General features: G+C 50.1%; 4 protein-coding genes across 13 annotated transcripts in view; 3 read left to right on the forward strand and 1 right to left on the reverse strand.

Annotated features, from left to right (window-relative positions):
* LOC310818635 (calpain-1 catalytic subunit-like) overlaps positions 1–870 on the forward strand; it is a gene marked incomplete at its 5' end in the record, with an annotated part of 15184 nt that extends 14314 nt beyond the window's left edge. The window contains one exon of the mRNA XM_083689632.1: positions 1–870. This exon is cut by the window's left edge and continues 353 nt beyond it.
* Positions 871–1056: 186 nt separating this feature from the next.
* On the reverse strand, positions 1057–1881 carry mrps28 (mitochondrial ribosomal protein S28). The gene has a single exon (XM_083690167.1). It carries the CDS (start codon positions 1796–1798, stop codon positions 1226–1228), a length of 573 nt encoding a protein of 190 aa, XP_083546293.1. The 5' UTR covers positions 1799–1881; the 3' UTR covers positions 1057–1225.
* A 189-nt stretch (positions 1882–2070) lies between these two features.
* On the forward strand, positions 2071–5209 carry sde2 (SDE2 telomere maintenance homolog (S. pombe)). The gene is made up of 7 exons (XM_083690166.1): positions 2071–2183; positions 3100–3217; positions 3322–3433; positions 3608–3777; positions 3869–3971; positions 4063–4465; positions 4596–5209. The coding sequence occupies exons 1-7, from the start codon at positions 2076–2078 to the stop codon at positions 4812–4814; spliced, it is 1233 nt and encodes a 410-aa protein (XP_083546292.1). The 5' UTR covers positions 2071–2075; the 3' UTR covers positions 4815–5209.
* A 489-nt stretch (positions 5210–5698) lies between these two features.
* Positions 5699–12500, forward strand: part of LOC310818996 (CSC1-like protein 2) — a 29884-nt gene continuing 23082 nt past the window's right edge. For all 10 annotated transcript variants that reach the window (XR_014554741.1, XR_014554742.1, XR_014554743.1 and 7 more), the window contains exons 1-2: positions 5699–6024; positions 10352–10619. Coding sequence is in view for 4 of the 10 variants with exons in the window: in XM_083690156.1 (XP_083546282.1) it covers positions 10452–10619 (168 nt within the window). In the remaining 6 variants the exon portion in view is untranslated. The remainder of the gene's footprint in view (positions 6025–10351; positions 10620–12500) is intronic.

Here is a 12500-nt window from a genome sequence, read left to right on the forward strand (position 1 = left end):
TTAACTCACCAACCAAGTCCTGGAACCCTCACCACCTACAGCGCCAAGTGGTTTATGGGGTGGTTACCTAGCAACACCTAGCAACACTTTGATTGGCTACAAAATGAAGCATCATGGTTGATGTATTCCTGGTGAATAAAGTCGGCCTCGGTACTCTGGAATGTTGATGGTTTGGGCGACTTTCTTCACCCTGGGCCCTGAATGAGTTAACAGAGCCTTGTTTGGGCTTCCTCTGTGGTGTGAGCAGCCCTTCACATGCTGTATATCAACCACTGTGTTGACATTGATGTGACAAATTATTATTATTATTATTATTACTGTGTCACTGAGGTCTTCAATAGTCAACACTACTGCAGCAACCTGCTAACAAGCTGCGACTGATACCAATGCCTTAGAATCTAGATACCTCATATATCTACATATCTACTCATCATACTAACCCTAACCCTATATCTACTCATACTAACCCTAACCCTAACCCTATATCTACTCATCAGCTTAACATAGATATAGAAAAGGGTTCATTACAGTTATTCTTAGTCTCTGATACACGCTTCTTTCTTCAAGAGTGGAATGTCAGTCTGATCAAAAGAAAATGTGTCAAGGTTTATGTTTTCATCTGTATCTTCATTGTTGAATTAAACACCCAGGGCTGGTCTCCTGGATGATACCTCCTACTACAGTTCAGAGTTAGTCTTAATATGGGTCCAGGAAACCAGCCTGTACGATGTAGCAGACTCCTCAGAATGTTTCTGAAACCCTGAATGAAGTGTAAAATCCTCTGAAGTGTTTCTAAATTGGAGCTGTTCTGTTGAGGTCACATGTTATGGTCTCTCTGGACATCATGTAGAATAATGACTGAATAAAAACTGACTGGATATTAAAGTCGACTTTGATGTTTTCCTTTATGAAAACTAAATCTAACATGTTCAAGAGAATATGTTCCCTGATAAGAGAATATTATTGATGTGGTGTAGGCCAATGTGTGGACCAAGCTGAGGTCAGGGTGGAGGGACTGACATCTGGTCTGGATGAAACAGAAACACTCCACATCAACACATTTATTGTTCAACGTCTCTCCTGGAGTTACAACATATAAACAAGAGGGAACTGTGTAGATGATGACATCGACAAACAAAAGTGCCCGTTTTGGCCACAGAGTATGTTAACATCTCAGATCTCCAGTCAACGCCTCCCCCAGCCTCCCCCAGCCTCCCCCAGCTCTCTACTCTTTGGCGGCCGTGGCCTCTTTGCCCTCCAGCAGCCCTATGAGGTAACAGTCCGCCTCTAGGAGAGTCGTGTCGGTGTTTGCACCGAGGAACCGGGAGGTGAGCTCCAGGTCCCCCAGGCGGAGCCGGACCCTGCCGCCCCGCTGGTACTTCTCTCCGTCCGCCTCCGGCCGCTTACACACGCAGTGAAACTTAGCGCCAAAATCAATGTACAGGTCGTCTTTGATAACGTGGAATATTTTACCGATAACGATTTTGTCCTTGGCCGGTCCCATCTGGACCAGAGGAGAGTGTCGGAGCAGCGACGCGAATGATGTGTCGTCCCGGGAGGAGACGCGTCTGACGGCGGCTGGCCCCGCCGCGTCCTGCCGCTGCCGCAGATCCGTGTGCTGCTCGAACGCGGCAGCGAAACCGCCGCTCGTCTTCGGTTCTGGCAGCTCCGCCTCCGCGTCTCCGGTCCCCGTGCTGTACAACGACTTTGGGACATAAATGGGTGTTTTAGGGAACACGCCGGTCCCCGGTCTCAGCCCCGGTCTCAGCGCGGACACAACCTTCCACGCTGCCGCCATGTTGTTGGCGCAGTGTGTGCCGCTGAGGATGCTGGGTGATTGTGTCAAATGACGTGATGTATCACGTAATGATATATTTATATGTACTACAACAGAACATCAACACGTGACTGTAAAACGGATTAAATGAAGACAGTTGATCAATTTAGAGCAATTACAATAAGTGGAACGCAGCAAGGTCATCATGAGGCGACAGAAGCCACCTCGTCGTCTTCCGGCGCGGCGCCGCGGGTATATGAGGCGCGGCGCCGCGCCTGCGCAGTCCGCCGCCAGCAGGATGGAGGTGACCGTGTTCGACGCGTTCCTCCGGTCCGCCACCGTCCGCCTCCCCGCCCGGTCCACCGTCCGGGACCTGCTCCTGCTCCACAGCCTCGCCGACGGAAAGGTGTGTATGAACACGGTCGGATTTTTATTTCTGTTAGAGAAGTTATATTTGTGTGACAGTTTGGTTCTCTCCCGACAAACGCAGCTGGCTAGCTGTTAGCCTGTTAGCCTGTTAGCCTGTTAGCGCAGTTACATGGAGGTGGTTTAGGAGATTCTTTTATCCAGAGCGACTTCCAATAAGTACGTTTGTCTAAGGTTGTGTTTTGTTGTTATAGGTTGTGTTTTGTTGTTTTGTCGTTGTCTGTGTTCCAATCCACAATCGTGTAGAAACGTCGTCCAGCCGCCTGGTCCCTGATCAGCTGGTCAGGTTTAAAGTACCTTTATTTATCCAGGTTTGGTTCGTTGAGAGAAAATCTGTTTTCCCAGAGACGCGTTTCTACAGCAGCAGGGGGACAGTGTTTCAGACCACACACACACACACACACACACACACACAGTACATCAATTCCATCTAGAAACAGAAACGTCAGAACTAAAAGCAGCTGTCTTAATGACAGTTACACACATCTGAGAGATTTGCATCAACCAAGTGTTTAAACTCCACCAAAGTGACGAGATCCTCAAGTTCCAGGACCATGGAGCTGAGTAGCTCAAACTGTTCACCTCTGAGAACCTGAGAAACTCCCACAGTCTTTGGATAAAGACCAGGTTGATGAACCTCAGTATGGAGTGAACTGACCTTTAACCTTGGGGTGATGTCATGTCCCTCATTTCTAAACATCTGTCAAAGTAGCCTTTTTAAAACTAGCTACATTAGCTGGTGATAAGAAAAGCCAGCTCGAGTAATCTCAGGAAGTTTAGGGACAAAAAAATGTTCCCAAAGGCTTAAAATAGAACATCTCTGGTTGTTACCATGGCAGCGCTCTGGCTTAGTGCCCATAGCGTTGTTGGTAAACATGTTGTTGCCGTGGTGACAGGGTGTTCCTGTGGCAGACCTCTACGTGAGGAGCAATGGCCGCCTGTCGGGGCAGGGGGAGGAGCTACAGGCTGGGGGAGTGTACCGACTGGAGCCCCGCCTCTGCGGAGGGAAAGGAGGTCAGACATCTTCAGCCTCACTCATACTAGAATATTAATAATACACTTTTTATACAGCACCTTTTTAAAACAGGGTTACAAAGTGGTGTGTGTGTGTGTGTCAGGCTTCGGCTCCATGCTGCGTGCTCTGGGGGCTCAGATTGAGAAGACGACCAATCGGGAGGCGTGTAGAGACCTGAGTGGGCGTCGGCTAAGGGATGTCAACCACGAGAAAGAGTAAGATGACCTCATCCCTCTGTGTTGTCCTGATCTCATCCCTCTGTGTTGTCCTGACCTCATCCCTCTGTGTTGTCCTGACCTCATCCCTCTGTGTTGTCCTGACCTCATCCCTCTGTGTTGTCCTGACCTCATCCCTCTGTGTTGTCCTGACCTCATCCCTCTGTCGTCCAGGATGGCGGAGTGGTTGAAGAAGACGTCAGACCGTGAGGCTGAGCGGGAGCAGAGGCGCCAGGACCGGCTCCAGAGGAAGCTGTCAGAACCCAAACACCGCTTCACCGACCCAGAGTACGAACGCCAGTGTCACGACCTGTCAGAGCGCCTGGAGGACTCGGTTCTGAAAGGTACTGGTTTGGACCTGTGTGAGAGAGAGAGACTGGGTCCTGACAGGGGTGTGTGTGTCGTTGATGTGATGATGATTCTCTGGTCTCTCAGGTATGCAGGCTTCGTCCAGTGGTGTCGTCAAGGTTACCGAGGCTCCCTCTCGCAAACGAGCGACAGCCAGCAGTCAAAAGACCAGCAAGAAGAAATGCTTCTGGTGAGCGTGCGTGTGTGCGTGCGTGTGTGCGTGCGTGTGTGCGTGTGCGTGCGTGCGCGTGCGTGTGTGTTCATTCTAAACGATGTTTCAGGACTGAGGACCTGGCCAGCAGCTCTGAGGAGGACAGAGACGGGAGCTCCAGCCAAGAAGAGTCTCCCTCCTCTTCCTCCTCAGCCTCCTCAGCCTCCGGGTCCCAGCGCCCAGCCTCAGCCTCTCAGAGCAGGCCAGCCGAGCCCCAGTCCCCCCCCAGCCCAGCCACCGCGGCCCCAGAGAAGAGCCCTGCCCAGGGGGAGGCTGACATGGAGGTGGGCCTGAGTGGCCTGGAGAGGGAGGAGGAGGTGGTGGAGGGGGAGAAGGAGAAGGAGGAGGAGGAGGTGGTGGTGGTGGAGGAGGAGGAGGAGGAGGAGGAGAAGAAGAAGAAGAAGAGGCCGGTATCTTCAGAGGAGGCCTCAACTGAGACGGACGGTGTCACCACTCAGACCCCCACCCCTGCTGTGAGTGTCTGATATCATATCATAGTCTTGGATTACAGTACAGCTCTTACACACACACACACATTCACTTTTGCACACGCGCACAAATTAATGACAACAACCCCCCCCCCAATTCTTGTGTGCGTTTCAGGTCTCGGGGCCTGTGGACCTGGAGGGGGTGGAGTCAGCGGCGCAGCTGGAGATGCTGGGTCTGGATTGGCTGAAGGGGGAACTGATGCGTGCGGGGTTGAAGTGTGGGGGAACGCTATCAGAGCGCGCAGCACGACTGTTCTCTGTCAGGGGGCTGTCACCTGACCAGGTCGACCCCACCCTGCTGGCCAAACCCTGCAAAGGCAGGAAGAAGAAGTGATAGGGAGGGGAGGGAGAGAGGAGGGAGAGAGGACCATTCCTAGACTACAACACATCTTCAGTAGAGATGTTCTATAGAGGCTAGGACTAGTCTTAATCTGGACTAGGTTTAATCTGGACTAGGTTTAATCTATGTGAGAAACTGCTGTTCCTGGCAGCCCTGGAACCCTCACCACCTACAGCGCCAAGTGGTTGATGGGATGGTTACCTAGCAACAACACTCTGGCTACAAAAGGAAGCATCATAAAGTGGGTGTGTTCTCTAGTATTCTGCTCTAGAATGTTGACGACTTAAAACGTTGTTTGTTTATTCTTATTTGTTGCGTTCTGGATTCTCATCATAAATGATCATACTTTTTTATTTGTATGAACTTAATAAAAACATTTTGATACCGGATCAGAAGTCATCTCATGTGTATCATCAGATGTCTCTGTTAAGTAAACTTGAATAAAGGTTGTTTACCAACATGTGTTTGGTCTGAACCACACGGTCACACACCAGACGCTGTCACACACCAGACGCTGTCATTTTCCATTGACACACACACACACACACACACACAAGTTCCTTGGTGTCCACATCGCTGCCACATATGTCACACCTGATGTCATTGTTTAATGATTATGTTTTATGATTCTGATGTACTGAAGTGCTTGTTGTTGTTGAGGTGTTAGGTCACCACAAGCATCATGTCTGCCTGTGTTCGATGTACCTGAGGAATAAACTTTAATTTGATTTGATTAGATTTTGGGAGTAGGGATTAGTGTCTTGGGAGTCGAGTAAAACCTTACAAATAGGCCTTGATACTGTATATATTAAAGACTTTTGCTGTGAAAATCCAGCCGGAGCGACACTCTGTCGCCCCCTGTTGTCCGGCCGGGGCGACGCACCAGGGAATATGACGGGCTTCCAATCGCCGGTATTTATATTCCCGGAGCGTCTTCGTCCATTTTCGCCGCCGTGCAGTTCAGACCAGCCGTGAAGCCATTGAACCCTCATTTAAACCGATCAACGATGAACCCGGTAGATGGATAGATCGACTGTGGATGTTTATTTTAACGTGGCTTCTAAGGAACTGGACGTCGCGGTGTCGTGTCCTACGGTGTTCAGCCCTCTCCGCCGCGGTGGATTTGTGAGGCTTTATCTGGTTTGGGTTCCAGCCATCGGAGCGAGTGGAGAGACGGAAAAGGAAAATCCAATTGGATTGCCAGGTAAAGGAAGCCACGGATTACACCGTTTTTTTCAGTACCGGCGATCTGGCTACGGTGTTTAGTTTCGACTGTCGCGACTGTTAACGGTGCGGTGGTTGGTGGTTTTGTTCGGGTGAATGTGTTTGCGCAGCGCAGACGCGGTATTGTGTTTCTCTGCTAGGCCTGTGATTCTGTCACGCCTTGAACCGGGAGGGTACGGCTCCCGTGGCGCCCGTAGCTCCCGTACCAGATGAATGAACAGGCCTATGTCAACACATCAACCCAGGCCCCCCCCCCCCACACACACACACTGCGTCAATATTTAACGCGTTATTAATAACAATGTTGATTATGTTATTACACCGAGCGCCGCGTTTACCGACCGATGTGTGTGATAATATAATGTCCGGTACCGTAGCCTGTCCGGCAACCACGGGAGGACCGTCTACCTCTGTCTGTGAACCCGGTCGTCCTTGTGGCAGCACCGGGATGTTTGTGATCTGTTTTCTGAATATGATGTAGAGACGTCAGACAGACAGACAGACAGACAGACAGGTGGTTGTTTGGAAGGACGTTGTTTAATCACGCGAACCCAGCTAACGTTGTTTACGTGTGTGTGTTTGTGTGTGCGCGCGCCTATCCTTAGGATAGAATGAAGGCCTAGCAGATTTGACATGTTGACAGATTGATAGCTAGGGTGTGTGTGTGGCAGGCAACGAGTCACAACAACACACACACAAGACTTCCCCCTAGTTGTCCTTAGCAACAGGGAACCGGTTTCCCTGAGCCCTGAGTCCACAGGAACTTGTGTGTGTGTGTGTGTGTGTGTGTGTTTAAGGGCCACACATGACAGTTGGCCTGTAGCCTGTGTCTAATGGAATGTAGCCTAAGCTGTGTGTGTATGTAGGAATAGAGGTCAGTGATGATGATGCTGCTGTGACACACACACACACACACACACACAGACTACCTGCTCTGCTGTCGAGGGCTCAACTGTTTATGAATTCATACACAGTTTGATTTGGTGATTAGATGTCATCATAACAACACAGTGGGACTCGACTGACAACAATTACCTATCCATGGCATAGCCTGTCTGACACACACACACACACACACACACACACTTCCTCCTCGTTAGCTCTGGCCTGCCTGAGGGCCACAGAGAGAGAGCTGGAGGTTCAGTCTGAGGCAGCCAGAAGTGTGTGTGTGAGAGAGAAAGAGAGTGAGTGACATGTTTGTTCATGTCTGTTCAGTAAACCACCCGATCCTTCTCTCCAACCTGGGCATCTCTGGCTCTGCACTCTCCTGGTTTGCATCCTACCTGACTGGTCGCTCCTACCAGGTGACGTGTCCTCTCCACGACCCCTCACCACTGGGGTCCCCCAGGGCTCTGTCCTTGGACCTTTACTGTTCTCTCTCTATACCAAATCTCTTGGCTCGGTAATTTCCTCACATGGTTTCTCCTACCACAGCTACGCAGATGACACTCAACTCTTTCTCTCTTTCCCCCCCCTCTGACTCACAAGTGGTAACACGTGTCTCTGCAGACATTTCTGCATGGATGTCAGCCCACCACCTCAAGCTCAACCTTGACAAGACTGAGTTGCTCTTCCTCCCAGGGAAAGCCTGCCCTCTCCAAGACTTCTCCATCACAGTAGAGAACTCTACTGTGACCTCCTCCCATACAGCCAAGAACCTTGGGGTGATCCTTGACAACCACTTATCCTGTGTAGCGAACATCACAGCGACAGCACGCTCCTGTAGATTCTTCCTCTACGACATCAGAAGGATACGTCCATTCCTCACCAGAGAAACAGCACAACTCTTGGTCCAAACACTTGTAATCTCTCGCCTTGATTACTGCAACACACTCTTGGCCGGTCTCCCCACCTCCACCATCAGGCCTCTGCAGCTCATCCAGAACGCTGCCGTCCGTCTGGTGTTCAACCTCCCCAAATTCTCCCATGTCACCCCCCTCCTCCACACCCTCCACTGGTGCTCGCCTACCGGGCGGCAAAGGGAACAGCCCCTCCCTACTTGCAAGCAATGGTCAGCCCCCAAACCCCATCTGCCCGATCACTCCGCTCTTCCACCTCGGCTGCCCGCCTGGCACCGCCGCCTCTACGTGGATGCAGCAGCCGCGCTACTCGGTCACGGCTTTTCACTGTCCTGGCGCCCTGCTGGTGGGAGGAGCTTCCCACTGCTGTCATGACTGCAGAGTCACTACCAATCTCCCGCCGTAGATTGAAAACCCATCTCTTCAGGCTACATCTTAACTGTCCCTCCTAAAGACCTCTTCATCCCCACTACCCCCCTGTACTAACCCTAACCCTAGAGACCTCTTCACCTCCACTACCCCCCTGTACTAACCCTAGCCCTAAAAACCTCTTCATCCCCACTACCCCCCTGTACTAACCCTAACCCTAAAGACCTCTTCATCCCCACTACCCCCCTTTACTAACCCTAACCCTAGAGACCTCTTCACCCCCACTACCCCCCTGTACAAGTTTCGCTCCTGTGAATAAAATAATTTTTAAAAAGTAATTCTTCCTTCTTCTAGCATTGAGACTGCCAATACCCCTAACCCCTAACCCTGGTCTGAGCATTGATTACTTTATCTTATGATGACTGATGTTCAGATGATTCACTTACTTAAACAAATGGATTTGTTGTAAGTCGCTTTGGATAAAGACGTCTGTAAATGTCATAAATGTAAATGTAAAATGGAATGTCTGTACATGTTCCTGTTCCGTGTGCTGGTAGACCAATATGTAAGACACTGTCTGTCTGTACACACACACACACCCACACCCACACCCACACCCACACACACCCACACACACCCTCTTGTATGGTTGTCTGTATGTAAGGGGTGGGCTGGTACCATCTGTACCGTCCCCACCTGGTGTGTGTGTGTGTGTGTGTGTGTGTGTGTGTGTGTGTGTGTGTGTGTGTGTGTGTGTGTGTGTGTGTGTGGAAATGGCAGGACAAATTATGAGTCAGACTTCCCCACTGCTGAGGGAGAGAACTCAATAGGGCTTGGTTCTGCAGAGGAGTGTTTGTTCTCTCTCTCTCTCTCCTCCCTTCTCTCTGAGAGCAGGGTCAGGCATCAGGGTCAGGCATCAGGGTCAGGCATCAGGGTCAGGCATCAGGGTCAGGCATCAGGGTCAGGCATCAGGGTCAGGCATCAGGGTCAGGCATCAGGGTCAGGCATCAGGGTCAGGCATCAGGGTCAGGCATCAGGGTCAGGCATCAGGGTCAGGCATCAGGGTCAGGCATCAGGGTCAGGCATCAGGGTCAGGCATCAGGGTATCTCTGTTTACTCTTGAACACTCCTTCAGATGTCCCTGTCTGTCAGTGCGGGGTCAGGGGTCAGGGGTCGATCCTGCCTGGAGTTATTTGGGGGATTTAAGAGATTAGATTTGAATGATGGAGTTGAACAATTTTCTGGCTTCTCCGCTTACGGAGGGTGTGCAAATGTTTTATCGCTAAAACTAAATGCAATTGTGTGTGTGTGTGTGTGTGTGTGTGTGTGTGTGTGAATCAATATATATGCCATTTAGCTGACGCTTTTATCCAAAGCGACTTCCATTGCAGTGAGTGCCTCCATTTCAGTATAGATGGTCCCAGCAGGAATCAATGGAGTTGCAGAATCTAACTGTGCACCTCACATCTCTCATGAACCAGCACTATCAGGAACACCTGGACACCTTCTCATGGTGGAGGAACACCTGGACACCTTCTCATGGTGGAGGAACACCTGTACACCTTCTCATGGTGGAGGAACACCTGTACACCTTCTCATGGTGGAGGAACACCTGGACACCTTCTCATGGTGGAGGAACACCTGTACACCTTCTCATGGTGGAGGAACACCTGGACACCTTCTCATGGTGGAGGAACACCTGTACACCTTCTCATGGTGGAGGTGGTGGAACACCTGGACACCTTCTCATGGTGGAGGTGGTGGAATGGTGTGGGGAATGTTTTAAATTAGCCAACATGTGTTTGTGTTGAGAGTTTTATGGATCATAAATAAACATACCCGTTGTCAGAAAACAATACAACTTATGAGCGATTTTGTGACTGAAACATTGGATAACTATATAGTTTCATAGTTCATCTGTTTCCCTTCCTATGTTTTGCTATGGAGTCATATTTGTGATTTATTATGTTGTGTAGCATAATCATAACTCCTGTAGGTCGACAACACAACACACTCACGGTGATGGATGGAGGGACTCTGACAGATGGAGCGGAATGGTTGAGAAATAGGCAGCAAAATGTCAAAAACATACATGACATGACACCACCTCATCCTCCTCTTCCTCCTCGTCTCTGATAGGTTCCCCGGGAGGACTTCCTCTTCCTCCTCCTCTCTGATTGGCTCCTCCCCTGGGGAGGATGAGGAAGTGAGGTGGTGACGTTGGTACCGGGCGGTAACCATGTCGATCTTTGGCGGGGGCACGCCGTGCGTCGGCCCTGACAACTGCAGCAGCAACAATGAGTCTAAGGACTACTGTTACTCTGCACGCATCCGCAGCACGGTGCTGCAGGGGCTCCCGTTCGGGGGCGTGCCCACCGTCCTCGCCCTCGACTTCATGTGCTTCCTGGTGGGTATCAAACCAACAACCCCTCCTAGTCCCTAGACCCTACCTCCTAGTCCCTAGACCCTACCTCCTAGTCCCTAGGCCCTAGACCCTACCTCCTAGTCCCTAGACCCTACCTCCTAGTCCCTACCTCCTACCCCCTAGACCCTACCCCCTAGACCCTACCTCCTAGTCCCTACCTCCTAGTCCCTAGACCCTACCCCCTAGACCCTACCTCCTAGTCCCTAGTCCCTACCTCCTAGTCCCTACCTCCTAGTCCCTAGACCCTACCCCCTAGACCCTACCTCCTAGTCCCTAGACCCTACCTCCTACCTCCTAGACTTTACCTCCTAGACCCTAGTCCCTAGACCCTACCTCCTAGTCCCTACTTCCTAGTCCCTACCTTCTACCTCTTACCCCCGAGACCCTACCTCCTAGACCCTACCTCCTATTCCCTAGTCCCTACCTCCTAGTCCCTAGACCCTACCTCCTAGTCCCTACCTCCTAGACCTAGTCCCTACCCCCTAGACCCTACCTCCTAGGACCTAGACACTACACCCTAGACACTACACCCTAGACACTACACCGTAGATACTAGATACTACATCCTAGATACTACACCCTAGACACTACACCCTAGATACTAGCTACTACACCCTAGATACTACACCCAAGACACTACACCCTAGATACTAGATACTACACCCTAGATACTAGATACTACACCCTAGATACTAGACACTACACCCTAGATACTACACCCTAGATACTAGACACTACACCCTAGATACTAGACACTACACCCTAGATACTAGACACTACACCCTAGACACTACACCCTAGATACTACACCCTAGATACTAGACACTACACCCTAGATACTAGACACTACACCCTAGATACTAGACACTAGATACTAGACACTACACCCTAGATACTAGATACTACACCCTAGATACTAGACACTACACCCTAGATACTAGACACTACACCCTAGATACTAGACACTACACCCTAGATACTACACCCTAGATACTAGACACTACACCCTAGATACTAGACACTACACCCTAGATACTAGATACTACACCCTAGATACTAGACACTACACCCTAGATACTAGATACTAGATACTAGACACTACACCCTAGATACTAGATACTAGATACTACACCCTAGATACTAGACACTACACCCTAGATACTAGATACTAGATACTACACCCTAGATACTAGACACTACACCCTAGATACTACACCCTAGATACTAGACACTACACCCTAGATACTAGATACTAGATACTACACCCTAGATACTAGACACTACACCCTAGATACTACACCCTAGATACTAGACACTACACCCTAGATACTAGATACTACACCCTAGATACTACACCCTAGATACTAGACACTACACCCTAGATACTACACCCTAGATACTAGACACTACACCCTAGATACTACACCCTAGATACTAGACACTACACCCTAGATACTAGACACTACACCCTAGATACTACACCCTAGATACTAGACACTACACCCTAGACACTAGATACCTTCCCCTTCCCCCTATAGACCCTGTCTATATTGTTCTCTAATCTCTCTTCAGTAACTGTCTCCTAGACCCCACCCCCCCAGCTACATATATATATATATGTGTGTGTGTGTGTGTTTCAGTCTGTACGTCTCCGTGGATGTGAAGTGGTTCATTACTAATGAATGGAAACATCCATAGGTTGCCATGACGACCGCCGGGACAATAGATTGACCTACTTTGCGATGGGCCAACTAGCGGTTAGCGCTACGCTAACGATGCTGAATCACCCCGGGTCATGTCTCTGTGTTTAGACCCCCCCCCCCCCACACACACACACACAGACACACATATATATACACACAC

Source organism: Argentina silus (assembly GCF_951799395.1).
Source record: "Argentina silus genome assembly, chromosome: 18".
NCBI lineage: Eukaryota > Metazoa > Chordata > Actinopteri > Argentiniformes > Argentinidae > Argentina > Argentina silus.

Coding starts and splice junctions, on each gene's coding strand:
- mrps28 (XM_083690167.1), bottom strand. CDS start 1,798: ATGGCGGCAGCGTGGAAGGTTGTGTCCGCGCTGAGACCGGGGCTGAGA.
- sde2 (XM_083690166.1), top strand. CDS start 2,076: ATGGAGGTGACCGTGTTCGACGCGTTCCTCCGGTCCGCCACCGTCCGC. Junction 3,218..3,321: donor CCTCTGCGGAGGGAAAGGAG/GTCAGACATCTT, acceptor TGTGTGTGTCAG/GCTTCGGCTCCATGCTGCGT. Junction 4,466..4,595: donor CTCAGACCCCCACCCCTGCT/GTGAGTGTCTGA, acceptor TGTGCGTTTCAG/GTCTCGGGGCCTGTGGACCT.